Source organism: Rosa chinensis, chromosome 6 (assembly GCF_002994745.2).
Source record: "Rosa chinensis cultivar Old Blush chromosome 6, RchiOBHm-V2, whole genome shotgun sequence".
Classification (NCBI taxonomy): Eukaryota; Viridiplantae; Streptophyta; class Magnoliopsida; order Rosales; family Rosaceae; genus Rosa; species Rosa chinensis.
The window spans coordinates 24,847,590-24,867,060 of record NC_037093.1 but is presented as its reverse complement, the minus strand read 5'-3'; the positions used below and the strand labels follow the sequence as shown (position 1 = coordinate 24,867,060).

Genomic DNA, 19,471 nt, shown 5'->3' with positions numbered 1-19,471 from the left:
GATAAATAGGATTGAAAAACATGACTCTTGTACTCACCGCCTTCATCACATTGAAGCACTTTTATAGGACAATTAAATAATTTTTCCACGTGAGTACGAAAATTGATAAATAATTGAAAGACTTCACTCTTTTGTTTCATGGGATATATCCAAGTGTATTGGGAATAGTCATCGACAAATAGTAAATAATATTTAAAACCTTGATGAGATAAAAGAGAGGAGCACCAAACATCCGAATGTATTAATTCTAATGGGAAATTTGAAACAGAATCTGACAATTGATAGGGAAGTTTTGTACTTTTCCCTAATGGACATGATTGACAAGAAGAGAAGGTGCTTGATCCCACAACTGGAACAGCTTTATTAGATAATACTTTAGATACTATAGCAGAAGATGCATGACCCAGGCGAAAATGCCAAGTTTCAGCTGAGACATGAGTGCCAACATGAGCCAGTGAACTAGAGAATTTGGATGTTTTTGATGGAAACCGTAATGGATAAAGGCCATTTTCACTATTCCCGTGGTAGAGCATCCTCCCCGTCTTCAGATCCTTAACACAGAAGTAATTAGGATAGAAGATAAGAGAAGATTAGTAGATGCAGAGGGAAAATGAAGAATATCATTGAGATGAAAGGAGGAAGAGGAAGAATGAAGCTTAGAAGAGCCAATATGTTTAATAGACAATCCAGCATCAGAATTAATTCCACCAAGATTATCAAGACCTTTATAAGTATTAGGAGAATCAATATTACCTAGGTTCGGTGTCACATGAGAATTGGCCCCGGTGACTATCAACCATGTTTCTTCAAAAGGAGGGTGATGAGCAGTCATGGCAGTGAGCCGAGAATATGGGACACAACCCTTATAAGATAAATTGAGATGGTTGAAACAGTCAATAGCAGGGTGGCCAAGGCGAGAGCATATTTGGCATTGAATGCGACCAATATTGAAAAAGGAGTTACCATTGTTTGTAGTGGTACCTGGGGCTGGACCCAAGATGGAAGATCGACGAGACCCTGAGGAGCCACGAGAATGAGAGAACGTACCACGCCCTCTAGAGTGAGCAGAACCGGAACTTGTGATTCCATGAGGATGCGATCCTCCACGGTTGGAACCCCCTCGGCCAAAGATGAATGAGTTCCGACCTCGTCCACGAGATTGAGAGGCATGAAGTGCATGGATACCTTTGTTAGCAGCAGGAAGAGCATATTCAGAGACACGGTGTTCCGCACTAAGGAGAAGAGCCTCAAGGGCTTCATAAGTGATAGGAGAATCACGGGCTTGAGCGGAGCTGATTGTTGTTTCATATAGGGGGCCAACATTGGACATGATAATGTTGACAAGATCCGCATCAGGAACAGGAGAACCAGCAAGGGCCAAGTTGTCTGCAATGGAATTGAGTTTGTCCAGGTAATCTGAAATAGACATAGTACCTCTAGTGATGCGAAGAAGATCAGTGCGGAGTTGAAGAACACGGTGTTGGCATGGAGAAGCAAATCGGGTTGCTAATACAGTCCACGTAGCGTGAGAAGAGGTGGAGCGGGCTACAGTAGAGAGGACTTTGGGGGTGAGGGAACCATTGATCCAACACAGGACCATCTGATCCTGTAGAAGCCAAGGCTCGAAGTTTGGATTGACTTGATTAGTGAGGTTACCTTCTTTGTCTTGCAGGAAGCAAGGGGGGCATGGATTGGTACCATCAACAAAACCCCAAAGTTTTCGACTTTTCAGAATAGGAGTGATCTGAGCAAGCCATAGGGGATAGTTGGTTTGGTCAAGTTTGATTGTGAGGAAGTTGGTAATGGAAGGAGTATTTTCAGGGGTGGAGGATGAGGAGACCATGGGACGTGGAAGTGAGAGGAAAAAAAAAATTAGGCTCTTGATACCATAAAGAACAGAGGAAGAGATTGGAATAATCTGTTTTGATTAGATGATTGCTTTACAGTACAAAGCCTAGATTTATACAAGGACTATAGTCTATCTAAGGTAAGAACTAATTGTTTGATTTACAGAATATATTGGATTGAAAGCAGATACAAGAAACGGATAACAATCAGTAAATCAATACTCTTTGATTTAGGATCTGCCATTGATTCATAGAGTAATTGATATTGAAGTACTGATCAATGCAATAACCCGCAATCTGGAATATCAAGCCGGACTATCTTACTTGGTTATCAGTGATGGGAGTGATGGACTGGACATTGTTACTTTTTATTTATATAGAAGAAGAAGGGATTGTACTACAGTAATACTGGGAATTAAAGGCCTGATTAATCCCATTGGGCAGAAGAAAAGAGAAAAAAGGAAAATAAGTTACTTCGGGTTACCTAAGAATAATAGGAAAGTTGTTAAGATATTAAGGCTACGGGTGGATAAGGCCCTTTGGTTTTTCAGAAAATGACTTTAATGTTTAAGTATAATGTATTTGAGAGAGATTGATGAGAGAGATGTGTTCTTATTATTGAGAATAGGAGCCCTATATATAGGGATTACAAAGTGCTAGTTCTAATGTTACAAGGAATACCAATCCGTGTAGGATTGGGAAATCTAGAACCTTCTCTCCTATTGCTACTCCTAGTTTGATAAGGCACACTAAATCGATATTCCTTCAACACTCCCCCTTGTGCCGCTTCAAACTTGGTGGTGACGCTTCATCCGTTGCCTCGTTAAAAACCTTGCCAGGTAACAAAAACCCTGTGGGATAAAAATAACCCTGGTCGAAGGACAAAAAGAGCACAACACGTCCTTCACTCTTCGAGATCGAACATGTAGACATCATAACTCCCCCTGATGTCGATATCTCCCCCTGATTGCTATAATCGTGGGAGTTCGGATAACTTTCTCAATCCGATGCTCTTCACATGTTTCTCGAAGGTGGATTTAGGTAACGACTTAGTGAATAAGTCCGCTACATTATCCTCTGATCGGATTTGATTCACTTCAATCTTTAGAAGTGATTGTTGTTGCTGATTATAAAAGAACTTAGGCGATATATGCTTGGTGTTGTCGCCCTTGATGAAACCTAACTTCATTTGTTCAATACAAGCTGCATTATCCTCATAAATGCATGTAGGTTCATTTGTGGTAGACTTCAAACCACAACTTCCTTGAATGTGTCGAATTACGGACCTTAGCCATACACATTCACGTACAGCTTCATGTAGAGCAATAATCTCTGCATGATTTGAGGAAGTAGCAACAAGGGTCTGTTTTGTAGACCTCCAAGATATCGCAGTGCTTCCCATGGTAAAGACATAACCAGTTTGGGAGCGACCTTTGTGAGGGTCAGAGAGGTACCCTGCATCAGCAAAACCCATCAAGACATCATTGTCGTTTTGATGGAGGGAGATAGGAGAACGCCGGCCACCATGAGCGGTGGCGGCGCCGGCGGCGGCAACATGGCCGGCGGCCATTCCATGGACGGGGGCGTTTTGCCTTTTGGGGTCCAATCCCAATTTTCCGTCATTCCTTTTCTCTCTGTAGGGATAGAATAGGCCCATATCAATCGTACCTCTTAGGTATCGAAAGATTGTCTTTATACCAATCCAATGGCGGCGTGTTGGCGCAGAGCTATGTCGAGCTAACAAGTTCACTGCGAATGAGATATCCGGTCTTGTGCATTGAGCTAAGTACAATAATGCGCCTATTGCACTCAAATAAGGCACCTCGGCCTCTAATGGTTCTTCGTCCTCATCCCTTGGACGAAACGGATCTTTTCCGGGCTCAAGACTACGGCCAATCATGGGAGTACTCGTAGGCTTTGCTTTATCTTCATTAAAGCGCCTTAGGATTTTCTGAGTATATGCAGACTGATGGATCAAGATTCCATCACTACGGTGCTCGAGTTCTAAACCGAGACAAAACCGTGTTTTCCCAAGATCTTTCATCTCAAATTCGGATTTCAAGTATTTAGCAGTTTCCTTCAACTCATCTAGAGTTCCAATTAGGTTCATGTCATCGACATAAACTGCTACGATTGCAAATCCGGAACTTGTTCTTTTAATGAACACGCATGGGCATATTTCATTGTTAATATATCCCTTCCCAATCAAGTAGTCACTTAGACGGTTATACCACATCCGTCCGGATTGTTTTAATCCATATAGTGAGCGTTTTAACCTTATTGAAAACGCGCTCCGTGGTTTAGAGCCACTTGATTTGGGTAATTGATCGAAGTCCATCTGGAACCTTCATATATATCTCTGAATCTAGATCCCCATAGAGATATGCTGTAACCACATCCATAAGCTGCATGTCAAGTTTTTCGGAAACTACCAAACTGACGAGGTAGCGGAACGTTATAACGTCCATTACGGGAGAATATGTCTCCTCGTAGTCAATTCCAGGGCGTTGTGAGAAACCTTGCGCCACAAGGCGGGCTTTGTATCTAACAACCTCGTTTTTCTCATTACGCTTTCTAACAAAGACCCATTTATGGCCAACAGGCTTTACACTTGGGGGTGTCTGCGTTACAGGCCCAAATACCTGTCTCTTTGTTAGTGAATCCAATTCAACCTGGATTGCATCTTTCCATTTAGGCCAATCCGCTCTTTGTTGACATTCTTCAACAGAGCGAGGTTCGATATCATCATATTCTATAATTCCTTTTGCAATATGATATGCAAATGCATCATCAAACGCCATAGAATTTCTATCCATCATCTCATGTACACTAGTGTAATTTATGGAGATCTCTCTATTCTCTGGAGTTGGTTCTGACATTGGAGCGTCCCCCAATGATGTCTCTTGGACATAACCATAATCCGGAATATTCTCATGAGATGGATTATTTACATCGATGATTAATGGATTATTTTGTGCCGAACTCGCTTTCTTTCTTGGGCGAGAATCCATCGAACCTATGGGCCTCCCGCGCTTCTTGGCGGGAGCCGTGGGCCTAGCCACAACGTCACCATCATTGAGAGATGGGACGTTGGCGCCATGCTCATGCATTTTTGAGTTGGCGTCATGTCCTCTACTTTTAGGGACATCAATCCTTGCAGGCACGTTTGCAGCAGGTATGTGTGATCTCGTCACTTTAGCGATCAGAAAACGCATCAGGCATCGAATCTGCTACGTTCTGAAGATCGAGAATTCTCCGCACTTCAATTTCTGACTGTGCGGTTCGGGGATCAAGATGAGACAGAGTGGGGACAGACCACGACAATTCCTGTCGTTCCTGTTGAACATTGATGTTCTTATCTCCCCCTAACGACGGGAAGACTGTCTCATCGAAGTGACAATCCGCAAATCTAGCGGTAAAGAGATCGCCTGTCAAGGGTTCTATGTAGCGGATAATCGTTGGAGAATCATATCCAACATAAAGGCCTAATCGTCTCTGAGGACCCATTTTGGTGCGCTGTGGCGGCGCAATAGGCACATAGACTGCACACCCAAATATGCGTAAGTGTGAGACATCAGGCTCATACCCAGTAACCATCTGGGACGCAGAGAAGGGTTGAGTGGCAGTGGGCCTCAGACGAATAAGCACAGCTGCATGCAATATTGCATAGCCCCAAGCAGAAATAGGGAGATTGGTGCGCATCACCAATGCTCGAGCAACCATTTGTAGTCGTTTAATGGTGGCTTCTGCGAGACCATTTTGGGTATGAACATGAGGAACAGGATGTTCAACATCAATCCCAATGGACATGCAATAATCATCAAAAGTCTTTGATGTAAACTCCCCAGCATTGTCTAATCTTATAGACTTAATGGGATGATCAGGGTGGTGAGCCCGTAACTTAATTATTTGTGCTAGGAGTTTAGCAAATGCAGCGTTCCTTGTGGACAATAGCATGACATGTGACCAGCGTGTCGATGCATCAACCAACACCATAAAATATCTAAATGGTCCGCATGGTGGTTGAATAGGTCCACAAATATCACCTTGGATTCTTTGCAAGAATGGTATATTTTCTTTGGTGTCCTTTGCATAGGATGGTCTCGATCCTAACTTTGCTAAAGAGCAGGCTTTGCAGAACGAATGATGGGCTTTGGAAACAACCAATGAGGATTTTGGTTGAGCCATGAAATCACAATGGACCTTAGAAGTAAAAATGGGAGTCAAGGGAGCAGGGGTGGCGTCAAAGCCACCCTTGGGCCGCAGGGGGATGGCGGCGCCGACCGGGGATGGCCGGACTTGAGGGGGAAAGGCGCCGTGAGGCGCAGGTGCTCCTCCTTGATCCAAATTTCGAGTTTTACTTCCTTTCGTTCTGAAAAAGGGATGTCCGTGTGAAGTCTTTAATATACGGATCATCATGTCACGACCTGGGTGTCCCAAACGGTCGTGCCAAAGCCTATACGTGTCGGAATCCCATAAATCATCTCTCATGACATGGTTGGATTCAATGACTCGAATAGTGGTTGCATACAACCCACTAGAGCGACACATAAGTTTCTCTAATACTCGTTTATTTCCGTAGTCATTAGAGGTGATGCAAAGGAACTCTTGTCCATTCTCACAATGCGTTTCCGCATGAAAACCATTGGCTCTTATATCTTTAAAATAATAAAGTTCGAAAAACATGTCTACGACATGAGATAAAATAAATCGATACTTTATTAATAATATCCAATGATGACACCAAAGTTTCGTGACCATAATCTAATCCAATATAAAAATCAAATCGTAGACAAATCGTAGTCACTCTATCCGTTCGGCAATTTCAATTTAGTTGTGACCAGGTAAGGTAAGGCGAGATTTTGGTGGAGCGTTGCTCACTTTTAAAACCGTTCTCTCAGATCAAACCTTGCCTAGACATCACAAGTACTCTTGAGTACGCCTAGAGGGAAAGAGTTAATACAATAAGTCATTTTATTGATATAAGGCATAATTGCCATGACATAATTCTTGGAAAAATAAAAGACTATAAATAAAAATCTGCGGTATTTTGTCTTCATCGCCAGATTTAAAGTCTTTGTGAACTCGAAGTCTTGATCACCATGATGCGACTACCTTCGTAGGTACATTGCAAATTCAGGTCCATTGATCAGACGTTCCATATCAGAAATAGACACCATAAAGAGGATTCTCCCTTGATTGAGGCGCATTGGCGCAATATGCATAGTCCCTAGGACTGGTGGCGTTGGAAAGTGGTGCCCATGGCCAACGTTGGCTCCATGGTTTCCAACCCTATTTCCCTCAAAATCACGCCTCCTACGGTCGTGGGATTGTCGCCTTGAGCGATTACCTTCTTGAGCATTTCGATCATATGGATCATGACGTCGATGGCGACTTTCTCTAGCCATAAGACGATGCTCTTGATAGCTATCTTGAAGCCTATCAAATCTTCTTTTCACAAGTTCATTGCCATGTCTTTCAGTAGTGACCATAGCTTCAATAAGCTGTTGAAAACTTGTGATCCGCCTTGCATTTACATGAGTCCGGAATAAGTCAGAGGACCTCATAGCATAGACGGGGAAGGTATTGAGGGTTTTCTCAATCAATTGGTCTTCTGTGATTGTTTTTCCACATAGACGCATCATTGCTCTGATGCTGAGAGCTTCCGAATAAAATTGCATGACAGTGTCAAATTCAGAAAAGCGAAGATGTTTCCATTCTGCTTCTGTATTCGGAAGTATGGAGTCACGAACATTGCCATATCGTTCGCGAAGCGCATGCCAAAGCTTTATGGCGCTATCCTCATTTATGAACTCAAACTGTAGGTCACTATCCATGTGACGTTTCATGAAGGCAAGTGCCTTGGAATTATCTTTCTCAGTTTGAGGGTCTGGAGCTGTTTCTATAGGACAAAGCTCTTGGATTGTATGCAATAAATCACGGGCAATGAGGTGGATCTCGACATCAGTGACCCAAATTAAGTACATTTTGCCTGCATAATCCAATGGAACAAAATCGAGTTTGTTTGTGTTTGACATCCTGAAAGATGAAACAAAAACAAGTTAGTTTCGGAGTCAATGCTTCCACGAAAACTAAATAAGATTTCCGAGCTATGCTACCAAGAAATCGATTTCCAAGAATAATTGGATTAGACCGAAACAATGATGTTTATATGGTCGTTAATCGATGCTTACGGACGCTCTTAGTCCGAAATCTTACGAACGCTCTTAGTTCGTTAATTGCGTGAATCCCCACGATTCCGCTTTTCTCAAAAATCGAACCCACGTTATAAGAAAGGTGGGATGTAGAAGAAGGGAGGTTTTCAAGTCCCCGAGAAAAGAAGAAGAAATATAAATTCTGAAATTATAGGAACTTCAAAACTTACTCTTTTGAATACTTACTTGTATTTGGATCACGCGCGTGTCGATGCAGGCGTGATGGAGCGAAGCAATCCGAGTAGATTCTGTTCTGAACAGCTTGTACCTCGATTGGTGTACAGATCTCAATATGACTCCGATAAGGCTGAAATTCGGAGGTTAGATGGAAGAGACAGAGACGAACAACTTTGATGAAGAAAGTTTTTCGATCTGAGCTTCCGAACTAGACGTTTCGAGGCTTGCAAGAAGACGGATGTGCACAGGAACGGGAAAAGATGCAGTGGGTGTGCGTTGGCTTGTTTGCGCAGCAGGGATGCTTCGGTGGCAGCAGGCTGGAACGCAGGGCTGCAGGGAGGGGGCAGCAGGGGCTGCTGTGCAAGGTTGCAAGCGCACGGGCGCTCGGGCTGCAGCGAAGGCTCGGCTAGCTCGGGCTAGGGGCTGATTTGTGAATGAGTTTTGGTTTTCTGTTTTGTGGTTAGAGTCGTGCTGATAACGTGTTTAAGTATAATGTATTTGAGAGAGATTGATGAGAGAGATGTGTTCTTATTATTGAGAATAGGAGCCCTATATATAGGGATTACAAAGTGCTAGTTCTAATGTTACAAGGAATACCAATCCGTGTAGGATTGGGAAATCTAGAACCTTCTCTCCTATTGCTACTCCTAGTTTGATAAGGCACACTAAATCGATATTCCTTCAACATTTAAGATAATATATGTTGAAATGAACAAACTTATTGAACAAGCGGGGATTTCATATCTGAAAGATGTACATAATCAGTGTTACAAAGGGTGAAGAAAAGAAAAGATTTCATTGGCACCAATTCAGTATATCTCAACGAGTAGCTACATCAAGTTCCTCTTCTTTTGGGACATGTCTGGAATGAACCAAAATTATTGTAGACCAACAGATGCCGTCAGTTTAGCCGTGACATTGACCAGGACAATGCGCATAGGACAGGGAAGATGAAACTGTGATTGGAGTTGTTACCATAGGGGCTTTTAAGGGAGAAGGAGAAAGGCATGTGCATCGAGGAGGAGATGAGGTTGGAGATAAAGGTCTAGTTTGAAGAAACCATCAACACAGAGAGACTGATATGTATCACTCTTCTCAACCTCTCTGCAATTTTGGTTGAATGAGAATGAGAGAGTGAGATTGTTAGGATTGTGAACTCTAATTTGAATTGTGAAAGCTTCTTGCATTCTGATTTGGAGTGCAAATAACACCGACCCTAAAGGATCGCTTCAATTGTTGTTCTATTATGAATGAAACAAGGATGCATCTTATTCATAGTTCATTCACATTTTTTTTTTTTTTGCCGAATTGGCAGGAGATTACAGATTCTTGGAATCTAGCACTTAGGTTCCCTTTTATTCAAAAATGTCTGCAATCATGGATAAGTATCCAGCAGGAAGACCCCATATGGAGAAAAATTCTGGTGTAATGGCTGTTAATTTGGAATGGGAACCTATTGTCCACTATTTTGATCCAGGGTTATCACTCATTCCAAGTGGGATCAAGATTGGAAATTACCTATACTGCAGTTCAATTATCTATCCATACATTATCCGCTTCGATCTGGAACGGCATCCTGCACACGCCACTACATGAGCTTCAAGCACCCAAAAAACCCATCCATAATGTACTAATGCATCTTCGTTTGATGTGTAACTTCAACATAAATGGAGTAGTAGCATATTTAGTTGTACTTTGTTCATAGCTACAAATTACCTCAATAAGACTTGTTATATATATAGCTCTCTCAAGAGAGGCTGCCCAAGACTTTTGCTTTTTCTCTGAGAATGAATTTTTGTATCTTTCCTGTTGAAGTCTTTGGTATATCATCAAAAATGACCGTCCGGGGTGCCATGTAATGAGGCATATGATTGCGGCAGAACTCAATTAGTTCTTGTGCATTCACATCAAAGCCGTCCTTCAATTTCACAAATGCACAAGGAGTTTGTCCCCAATGATTATCAGGCCTTGCAACAACTGCAGCCTCAAGAACTGCTGGATGGCTAAACAAAACTGTTTCAACCTCAACTGTGCTTATGTTCTCTCCCCCAGATATAATCACATCCTTCAACCGGTCCTTGACTTCGATATAGTTATCAGGATGTTTCACAGCTAAATCCCCACTTCTAAACCATCCACCCTTAAAAGCTTCCTCTGTTGCTCTCGAGTCTTTAAGATAACCACTCATCACAGTGTTTCCCCTGAACATAATTTCACCCATTGTCTTACCATCAGGCGGTACACTTTCCATAGTGACGGGATCTTTTATGTCAACCTCTTCTAAACCAACATGCTGCACCCCTTGTCGAGCTTTAAGCTTCGATCTCTGATCTGAAGGCAGAGAGTCCCACTCAGGTTTCCATGAGCAATATGTCCCTGGACCATAAGTTTCTGTGAGACCATACAAGTGGTTAACCCCAAAACCCATCTCTTCCATCTTGAAAAGGATCTGCGGCGGAGGAGGTGAGCCTCCGGTCATTACTTCCACCTTGTGAGGAAGTGGCCTTTGGTCACTCACAGGTGAATTAACAATCATATTCAGCACAGTTGGTGCCCCTCCCATGTGTGTCACATTGTGTAGAGCAATGTTGTCGAATATGCCTTTTGGAGTGACTTTTCTGAGGCATATGTTAGTACCACCCTGAGCAGCCAAACCCCAAATGAGGCACCATCCATTGCAATGAAACATAGGTACAGTCCATAGATAAACCGGCATTGAGCCTATTCCGTGCAGCAAAACTGTGGCCAGTGAATTGAGATAAGCCCCGCGGTGACTATAGACAACCCCTTTTGGCCTTGATGTTGTGCCGGAGGTGTAATTCACACTGATAGGATCCCATTCACTTTTTGGTCTCCTAATCTCAAATCCGCTATTTCCACTCTCTAAAAGACTTTCATACTCATAAGCTGGTTTAGTTTCTGAGGTAGTAGAGCTGTTTGGAGATGATGACCCATCAGAATCCGCAATTAAAACTACAAGGGGCGGTTTTGAAACAGCTTTTTCGGCAAGTAATGCAAGTGCTCCATCAACAATTCCAAGTAATTGGTGATCGACAAAGACGATTTTAGCTTCAGAATGAGAAAGAAGAACAGATATCATAGCTGAATCAAGCCGAGAATTTAGTGTGCAAAGAACTGCCCCAGCCATTGGAGCTGCAAAATGAAGCTCATACATAGCTGGGACATTTGGTGCCAAAGTTGCAACCTGATAGAACCAATCGAACATTCAAACATATTTCAATTGGGTTTTGAAGATCTATCTTGAAAACATAACATTATGAAACAAGTAATGGAGATCAAGAAGTAATCACTCACCACATCACCGCGAGAAATCCCCAACTGGGTGAGAGCGGAAGCTAATTTAAGGCAGCGTTGATGGGTTTGAGCCCAAGTGTATTTCAGAGAGCCATAGATTACAGAGGTCCTGTCCCTGTAGGCCTTTGCAGCTCGCTCCAAGAATCCTATTGGAGATAAAGGGGCGTGATTTGCCGAGCACCGAACTAAACCCTGCTTTGAACTACATAACTCTTCAAGCTCAGAGTTGTTACTATTAATCCCAGAAGAAGAGTCAGAGCAGTATCCACGGTAAGAATGAGCGAGAGTGATCAAGTGAGAGCGAGGAGGACTGAGAGTGGAAACCAGGCGGCGAGTCCATGAGTTCCTGAGCAGCAACTGGTTCATAGCCATGACGGAGATAAAAAAGGAGAGATGACCAGGGAGTGATAAAAAGAAATCCTGTGCCTCTGTTTTTTGGATTGTTTGAACTCGATCTTAAGATATCGTTTAATAATGAGATTCTTCGGTTCATTTCTTGATTTGGTGCTCTCACATGGACTTCTATTTTGGCATTACTATAATTGGAAATGCTATACCGAACTCCCCAAAGTACCAAACTACCAAACACCCTGCTCCAATCATTTTTAGTTAAAAGACTTGCCTTCAAAGGTCTCTGTGGAAGATGAAATTGACCAAGTCAACTCTCGCATACGACAAGGAAGATGAAACTGTGATTGGAGTTTGTTACCATAGGGGCTTTTTAAGGGAGAAGGAGAAAGGCATGTGCATGATATCGAGGAGACGAGGAGGACATAAGGTTGGTCCAGTTTGAAGAAACAGAGACGAGTAAGTATCATCACTCTTCTCAATCCCTCTGCAATTTCGCTTCTTAGGATTGTGAATTCCAGGTCTGGAAATTGGTTGTTACTGTTTTCAGGTTGAGATGTATGAGGATAGCGATAATGCGAGCAAGGACGAGTTTGAGGCTCTGCTCTCGGAGGACAAGCTCCCACCGCCACCAATATTGTGTTTCACTACATTTTATCATGGATTGAAACGGGTGTGTGTCTTTCTTTCTTTCTCTTGCATCTTCTTTTGGGATTTTTAAATGTGTGAAATTTAATCATCCTATAACAAAATTTGTGATCAAGTTTAGCAAAGCAGGAATGTTCTATTGATTAGGTAGAATTTAACCATTTCTGTAAACTTTACTCTCGAAACTCAAACGCTGATGTTTGCATGAGATACCCATCACTCATGCACCCACCCTTCATCTGTTTATTCGTACATGACTAGAAGGACTCCTATGCTATGTGCAGATCCATGAGTACCATATATAGGAGACATCCAGCTGCATGCACTAGTTGTTGATGTCAATGAGGAACATGAAGCACTGCTCAAACAGGAGCCTCAAGTGGGGAGGTCAGCCTTTATATCTTTTTACACATCTGTAAACAATGCTTGAGGTTATATAGACAAGGGAATTTACTATTGCTTCAGTCTTTTCCCTTTCAACATGAGATTGGAAAATGGATTACCAGTGAAACTGCTAAATTTTCAGATGAATGATTCATTTGCCTTCAGTGAGATTGGAACTTATCACTTGCCTTCAGACGATTGATAGCAACAACTATCCTGAGGTACTATACGAACATCTTTTGGTCTATATTATTTTTGTGGATAACACAACTGTGAGTTTTCTTGTTTTCATTGCAGACTTTGAATCGTATGTTTATCACCAATGCTGGTTCTGGTTTTAGAATGTTGTGGAGCACTGTGAAGTCCTTCCTTGATCCCAAGACCACTGAAAAGATTAATGTCAGTATACCTTTTTGAGCTAAAAGTTCTAGTTTCCTGAAGAGAGGTTTGCATCAAATGCTCCTGTCTTCCGAGTGTCTTTGTCCAATTCCTGATTTGAATTTGTTATAGATACTTTCTCTATCCCCAGATTTGATTATTGCAAATGGGAAGGTAAATACTTGTGATTTGGTTCAATGGAGAAGACCTGTTGCTTGTTTCTCTCCTCACCATTGTATTATGCACAGAAATGCAGAGAGTGCAAACCATTTGTTTTTACATCATCTGATTGCTTCAGCTGTCTGGAAAAGGGTGTTTAAAGTTTGTAATGTGGCCTGGGTTAATCCAGCTAATCATTTAACTTAGCTGGGTGAAAGGTGCGGTTTGTTTGGAGGAAGAAAGAAGGGTTTGGTTCTGGGTAGATGTGCTACTATGGCGGTAATTTAGGTTCCAGTTAATATTTCACAAGGAATTTTTTGTGGAAGGCTGGTGGAAGGAAGAAGAGTTAGTTGGTAAGATGGGAATTGGTTTCATGAGTGAAGGAAAATGGGGAATTTGGTGTCCGAAATTGGTCAAGGAGAATTGAAGCTTTTACTTGACAATGTGGGAGGATTCATCAGGAAAGTGAGGCGCTTTCTGGTGCTGTCGTGATAAGTGAATATGAGTTGCATGTCGATATGTACCTCCCAAGGTATTTCTTCTTTTGTTTATTATCGGTTGGAGGGGGAAATGGAGTGAGTGAGAATTAAAGAGCTTTTTGTAGTCTTTCCCTGTTTATGCAGACATGATATCTCTACTGCAAGGTTGTGTGCATATCCTTTTTCTCTCTTCAGTTGGAACTTTGGGTTTCGTAGAAACTAAATGATCAGGAGGTGGGGGAGTTCGCAGAGTATTGGCTGCTTTGCAAAAGTTTAAATTGGTTCCTAATAGGCAGGATGGAAGATTTTTGAGGGAGTCTTCGGGAGCTTTCTCTGTTTCTCATAAACATCTTATTCAAAGTTAATGGTGTTTGAGGACAAGTATGAAATGATAAACAGAGAGAGAGAGTAAAATTTCAGAGAGAATAGAGATTCAAGTGTGTTATTCATCTCATACCAAGAGGTATTTATAGGAGTATATTACAAGTGTGAAAGCTCAAAGAGTAACTCAATTTGATAACCTCTACATTTACAGCTGCAGCTCCACATGGTGGCTGTGATGATGATAAATTGCCATGCTTGTTGCCCTTTGGCATAAAGCTTGTCACACAAGTCACAATACCTACATTATACACTCAAGTACCTATTGTATACATGATATAGACATTTATACTATGACTCATGTTTGTACATGTGAATCATACATACTACAACACTCCCCCTTGGATATTTCATGTCAATAGTATTGTCTAGGTCGTGCGCTTCGAAATTGCCTCGTTAAAAACCTTGCCAAGTAATAAAACCCTGTGGGAAAAACAACCTTGGTCGAAGGAGAAAAAGAGCACAACGCGCGTTGAGTGTGGAGTATGTATCTGGATACTCCCCCTGATTTAGACTCCCCCTGAAGATCGTGGGAGTTCGGATAGCCTTCTCAATCCGATACTCTTCACATGTTTCTCGAAAGGGGATTTTGGTAACGACTTAGTAAATAAGTCCGCTACATTATCCTCTGATCGGATTTGATTTACTTCAATTTTTAGAAGTGTTTGTTGTTGCTGATTGTAGAAGAATTTTGGCGATATATGCTTGGTGTTGTCCCCCTTGATGAAACCTAATTTCATTTGCTCAATACAAGCTGCATTATCTTCGTAAATGCATGTAGGTTCTTCTGTGGTAGACTTCAAACCACAGGTTCCTCGAATGTGTCTATTTACAGACCTTAGCCATATGCATTCACGCACAGCTTCATGTAGAGCAATAATCTCTGCATGATTTGAGGAAGTAGCAACAAGGGTCTGTTTTGTGGATCTCCAAGATATCGCGGTGCTTCCCATGGTAAAGACATAACCTGTTTGGGAGCGACCTTTGTGAGGGTCAGAGAGATACCCTGCATCAGCAAAACCCATCAAAACATCATTATCATTTTGATGGAGGGGAGGAGGAGAACGTCGGCCACCATGGATGGTGTCGCCGGCGTTCATATTACGGAAGGTGGCATTTTGCCTTGTGGGATCTAATCCCATACTTCCGTCTTTTCTGTTCTCCCTGTAGGGATAAAACAAGCCCATATCGATCGTACCTTTTAAGTATCGAAAGATTGTCTTTATACCAATCCAATGGAGGCGTGTTGGCGAGGAACTATGTCGAGCCAACAAGTTCACTGCGAATGAGATATCCGGTCTTGTGCATTGAGCTAAGTACAATAATGCACCTATTGCACTTAGATATGGCACTTCAGCCTCTAATAAGCCTTCGTCCTCATCCTTTGGACGAAATGGATCTTTTCTGGGCTCAAGACTACGGCTGATCATGGGAGTACTCACAGGCTTTGCTTTATCTTCATTAAAGCGCCTTAGTAATTTTTGAGTATATGCTGACTGATGGATCATAATCCCATCACTACGGTGCTCGATTTCTATTCCGAGACAAAACCGTGTTTTCCCAAGATCTTTCATCTCAAACTCGGATTTCAAATATTTAGCAGTCTCTTTTAACTCATTTAGAGTTCCAATTAGATTCATGTCATCGACATATACTGCTATAATTGCAAATCCGGAACTTGTCCTTTTAATGAACACGCATGGGCATATTTCATTGTTAATATATCTCTTCCTAATCAAGTAGTCACTTAGACGGTTATACCACATCCGTTCGGATTGTTTCAATCCATATAGTGAGCGTCTCAATCTTATTGAAAACGCGCTCCGTGGTTTAGAGCCATTTGATTTGGGTAATTGAAGTCCATCTGGAACCTTCATATATATCTCTGAATCTAGATCCCCATAGAGATATGCTGTAACCACATCCATAAGCTGCAAGTCTAGTTTTTCGGAAACTACCAAACTGACAAGGTAGCGGAACGTTATAACGTCCATTACGGGAGAATATGTCTCCTCGTAGTCGATTCCAGGGCATTGTGAGAAACCTTGTGCCACAAGGCGGGCTTTGTATCTAACAACCTCATTTTTCTCATTACGCTTTCTAACAAAGACCCATTTATGGCCAACAGGTTTTATATTTGGTGGTGTCAGTGTTATAGACCCAAATACCTGTCTCTTTGTTAGTGAATCCAATTCAGTTTGGATCACATCTTTCCATTTAGACCAATCTGCTCTTCGTTGACATTCTTCAACGGAGCGAGGTTCAATATCATCGTATTCTATAATTCCTTTTGCAATATGATATGCAAAAGCATCATTAATAGTCATAGAATTTCTATCCATCACCCCATGTATACTAGTGTAATTCATGGAGATCTCTCTATTCTCTGGAATTGGTTCTGTTATTGGAGCGTCCTCCAATGATGTCTCATTGACATAACCATAATCCGGAATATTTTCATGAGATGGATTAATTGTATCGATGATTAATGGATTATTTTGTGCCAAACTCGCTTTCTTTCTTGGGCGAGAATCCATCGAACCTATGGGCCTCCCGCGCTTCCTGGCGGGAGCCATGGGTCTAGCCACTACGTCACCCATATAGGGGACGTTGGCGCCATTCTCATGTACTCTTGAGATGGCATCATGTCCTCTAGTGTTAGGGACATCAATCCTTGCAGGCACATTTGCAACAGGTATATGTGATCTTGTCACTTTAGCGATATCAGAAAACGCATCAGGCATTGATTCTGCTACGTTCTGAAGATCGAGAATCCTCGCACTTCTATTTCAGATTGTGCTGTTCGGGGATCAAGATGAGACAGAGTGGGGACAAACCACGACAATTCCTGTCTTTTCTGTTGAACATTACTGTTCATGTCTCCCCCTAATGATGGGAAGACTGTCTCATCAAAGTGACAATCCGCAAATCTAGCGGTAAATAGATCGCCTATCAAGGGTTCTATATAGCGGATAATGGTGGGAGAGTCATATCCAGTATAAAGACCTAATCGTCTTTGAGGACCCATTTTGGTGCGCTGTGGCGGCGCAATTGGCACATAGACTGCACACCTGAATATTCGTAAGTGTGAGACATCGGGCTCATACCCAGTGACCATCTGGGAAGCAGAAAATGGTTGGGTGGCAGTGGGCCTCAGACGAATAAGCACAGCTGTGTGCAATATTGCATATCCCCAAGCAGAAATAGGGAGATTGGTGCGTATAACCAATGCTCGAGCAACCATTTGAAGTCTTTTAATGGCAGCTTCTGCGAGACCATTTTGGGTGTGTACATGAGGTACAGGGTGTTCAACCTCGATCCCAATGGACATGCAATAATCATCAAAAGTTTTTGATGTAAACTCTCCAGCATTGTCAAGACGAATTGACTTAATAGGATGATCAGGGTGGTGAGCCCTTAATTTAATGATCTGTGCTAGGAGTTTAGCAAATGCAGCATTTCTCGTGGATAAGAGCATGACATGTGACCAGCGTGTCGATGCATCAACCAACACCATAAAATATCTAAATGGTCCGCAAGTTGGTTGAATAGGTCCACAAATATCACCTTGTATTCTTTGCAAGAATGGTATATTTTCTTTAGAGTCCTTTACATAGGATGGTTTTGATCCTACCTTTGCTAAAGAGCAAGCCTTGCAAAACGAATGATATGAAGTTGTACTTTCGACCAATCTTTGGTTCGTACTTCTTTTCGTTTTGAAGAATGGATGTCCGTGTGAAGTTTTTAATATACGGAGCATCATATCACGACCTGGGTGACCCAAGCGGTCGTGCCAAAGTCTATATGTGTCAGAATCCCATAAATTTTCATTCATGACATGGTTGGATTCAATTACTCTGATAGTGGTTACATATAATCCACTAGAGCGACACATAAGTTTCTCTAATACTCGTGTATTTCCGTAGTTATTAGAGGTAATGCAAAGGAACTCTAGTCCATTCTCACAATGTGTTTCCACATGAAGGTCATTGGCTCTTATATCTTTAAAACTCAATAGGGTTCTTCCAGCCCTAGGAGCGTATAGAGCTTCGATGACATTAATATTCGTGCCAACAAAAATTGAGCTGGTCCTCGACCATGAATCAATTGTGATGATCCTGCCATCGTAGTTATTGAAGATCGACTAGGCTTCATCCATAAAAATAATTGCCTGTGTCGTAATATAGTATGTGTGGTGCCACTATCAAGAAGGCATTCCATTTCTCCGGAAAACATACTGAAAAAGAATAAAGTTCGGAATATTAACACATGTCCATGACATTGAATGCGATACTTTATTGATAAGGAAAATAACCAATGATTACATCAAGGTTTCCAAAGTCTATTCCAAAATACAATCAAACTTTATACAAATTGTAATTGCTCATTCCGTTTGGTAATTCCAATGAAATATGACTAGGGAAGTAGAGAGATGTTGGTGGAGCGAGGCTCGCTTAAATACCTTGATCTCAATTACTTTCCTAGACATCATATTTCATTGGGTACGCCACATGAGAAAAAGTCAATACAATTGTTATTGATTAAGGCACATTTGCCCTTGGAAAATAGAAAGGACTATTCTAATCAAAGTCTGCTGCATCCTCGTGCACTTGTTTAGCTTTGAAGTCCTCTATTGTGAGATTAACATCTTCACTATCTTCATCTTCGGCAAGGTTGGATTCTTGCTCCCTGAATTGCCTATACTCTTTGTAGCTTGCAGCTAGTTGAGTACTTGCACGGCAATGTTTGAGCCAATGCTCTATTGATCCGCACCTATGACATACGTCATTATGGTTGCCTCCTTTCATTGGAGGTGCAGTTTGTCCATGTTGTGGATATTCCCTAGGAGGGTTACTGCTACTACCATGTCTTATGATGCGACCTCCACGGCCCATATTGTTATTATATTCACCTCTCCCACGTGTGGAGTTGCCACCACGTGTGAAGTTGCCATGTGTGGAGTTACCACCACGTGTGAAGTTGCCACCACGAGTGTCCGCTTTAAAGTTGCGGTTTCTCTCTTTATTGGGGTGGTTATATGGGCCCATACGCCTTTCTTGTCCCCTATTTTTAGGGTATTGTTGCTTGCGCCCCTTTTTGGGTGCATTAGAATTTGCCTCACGGACGCTCTTGGTTCCAA

The 19,471-nt window shown here is 42.0% G+C and overlaps 1 protein-coding gene and 1 long non-coding RNA gene across 3 annotated transcripts; one reads left to right on the top strand and one right to left on the bottom strand.

Moving 5' to 3' along the window:
- Nucleotides 1-9,471: 9,471 nt before the first annotated feature.
- On the bottom strand, nucleotides 9,472-12,049 carry LOC112172079 (probable acyl-activating enzyme 2). 2 transcript variants are annotated; one of them, XM_040509025.1, is made up of 3 exons: nucleotides 11,555-12,049; nucleotides 9,956-11,444; nucleotides 9,472-9,815 (listed from the first exon to the last, which is right to left on the bottom strand). In XM_040509025.1, exons 1-2 carry the CDS (start codon nucleotides 11,924-11,926, stop codon nucleotides 9,987-9,989), a joined length of 1,830 nt encoding a protein of 609 aa, XP_040364959.1. In that variant the 5' UTR covers nucleotides 11,927-12,049; the 3' UTR covers nucleotides 9,472-9,815; nucleotides 9,956-9,986. The 2 variants fall into 2 exon arrangements, with proteins under 2 accessions (XP_040364959.1, XP_024165022.1); XM_024309254.2 differs by having other exon boundaries at nucleotides 9,472-11,444; nucleotides 11,555-12,048.
- A 190-nt stretch (nucleotides 12,050-12,239) lies between these two features.
- LOC112172080 lies at nucleotides 12,240-14,625 on the top strand. Its single transcript, XR_002925226.2, has 4 exons — nucleotides 12,240-12,361; nucleotides 12,453-12,575; nucleotides 12,835-12,937; nucleotides 13,077-14,625. It is a non-coding gene; the product is annotated as an uncharacterized LOC112172080 (long non-coding RNA).
- Nucleotides 14,626-19,471: the final 4,846 nt, after the last annotated feature.

Excerpts from the sequence above, each read along its gene's own strand:
- LOC112172079 (XM_040509025.1), bottom strand. The coding sequence starts at position 11,926 with ATGGCTATGAACCAGTTGCTGCTCAGGAACTCATGGACTCGCCGCCTG. Across the intron at positions 11,445-11,554 it reads GGATTTCTCGCGGTGATGTG|GTTGCAACTTTGGCACCAAA; the intron begins GTGAGTGATTAC and ends TGGTTCTATCAG.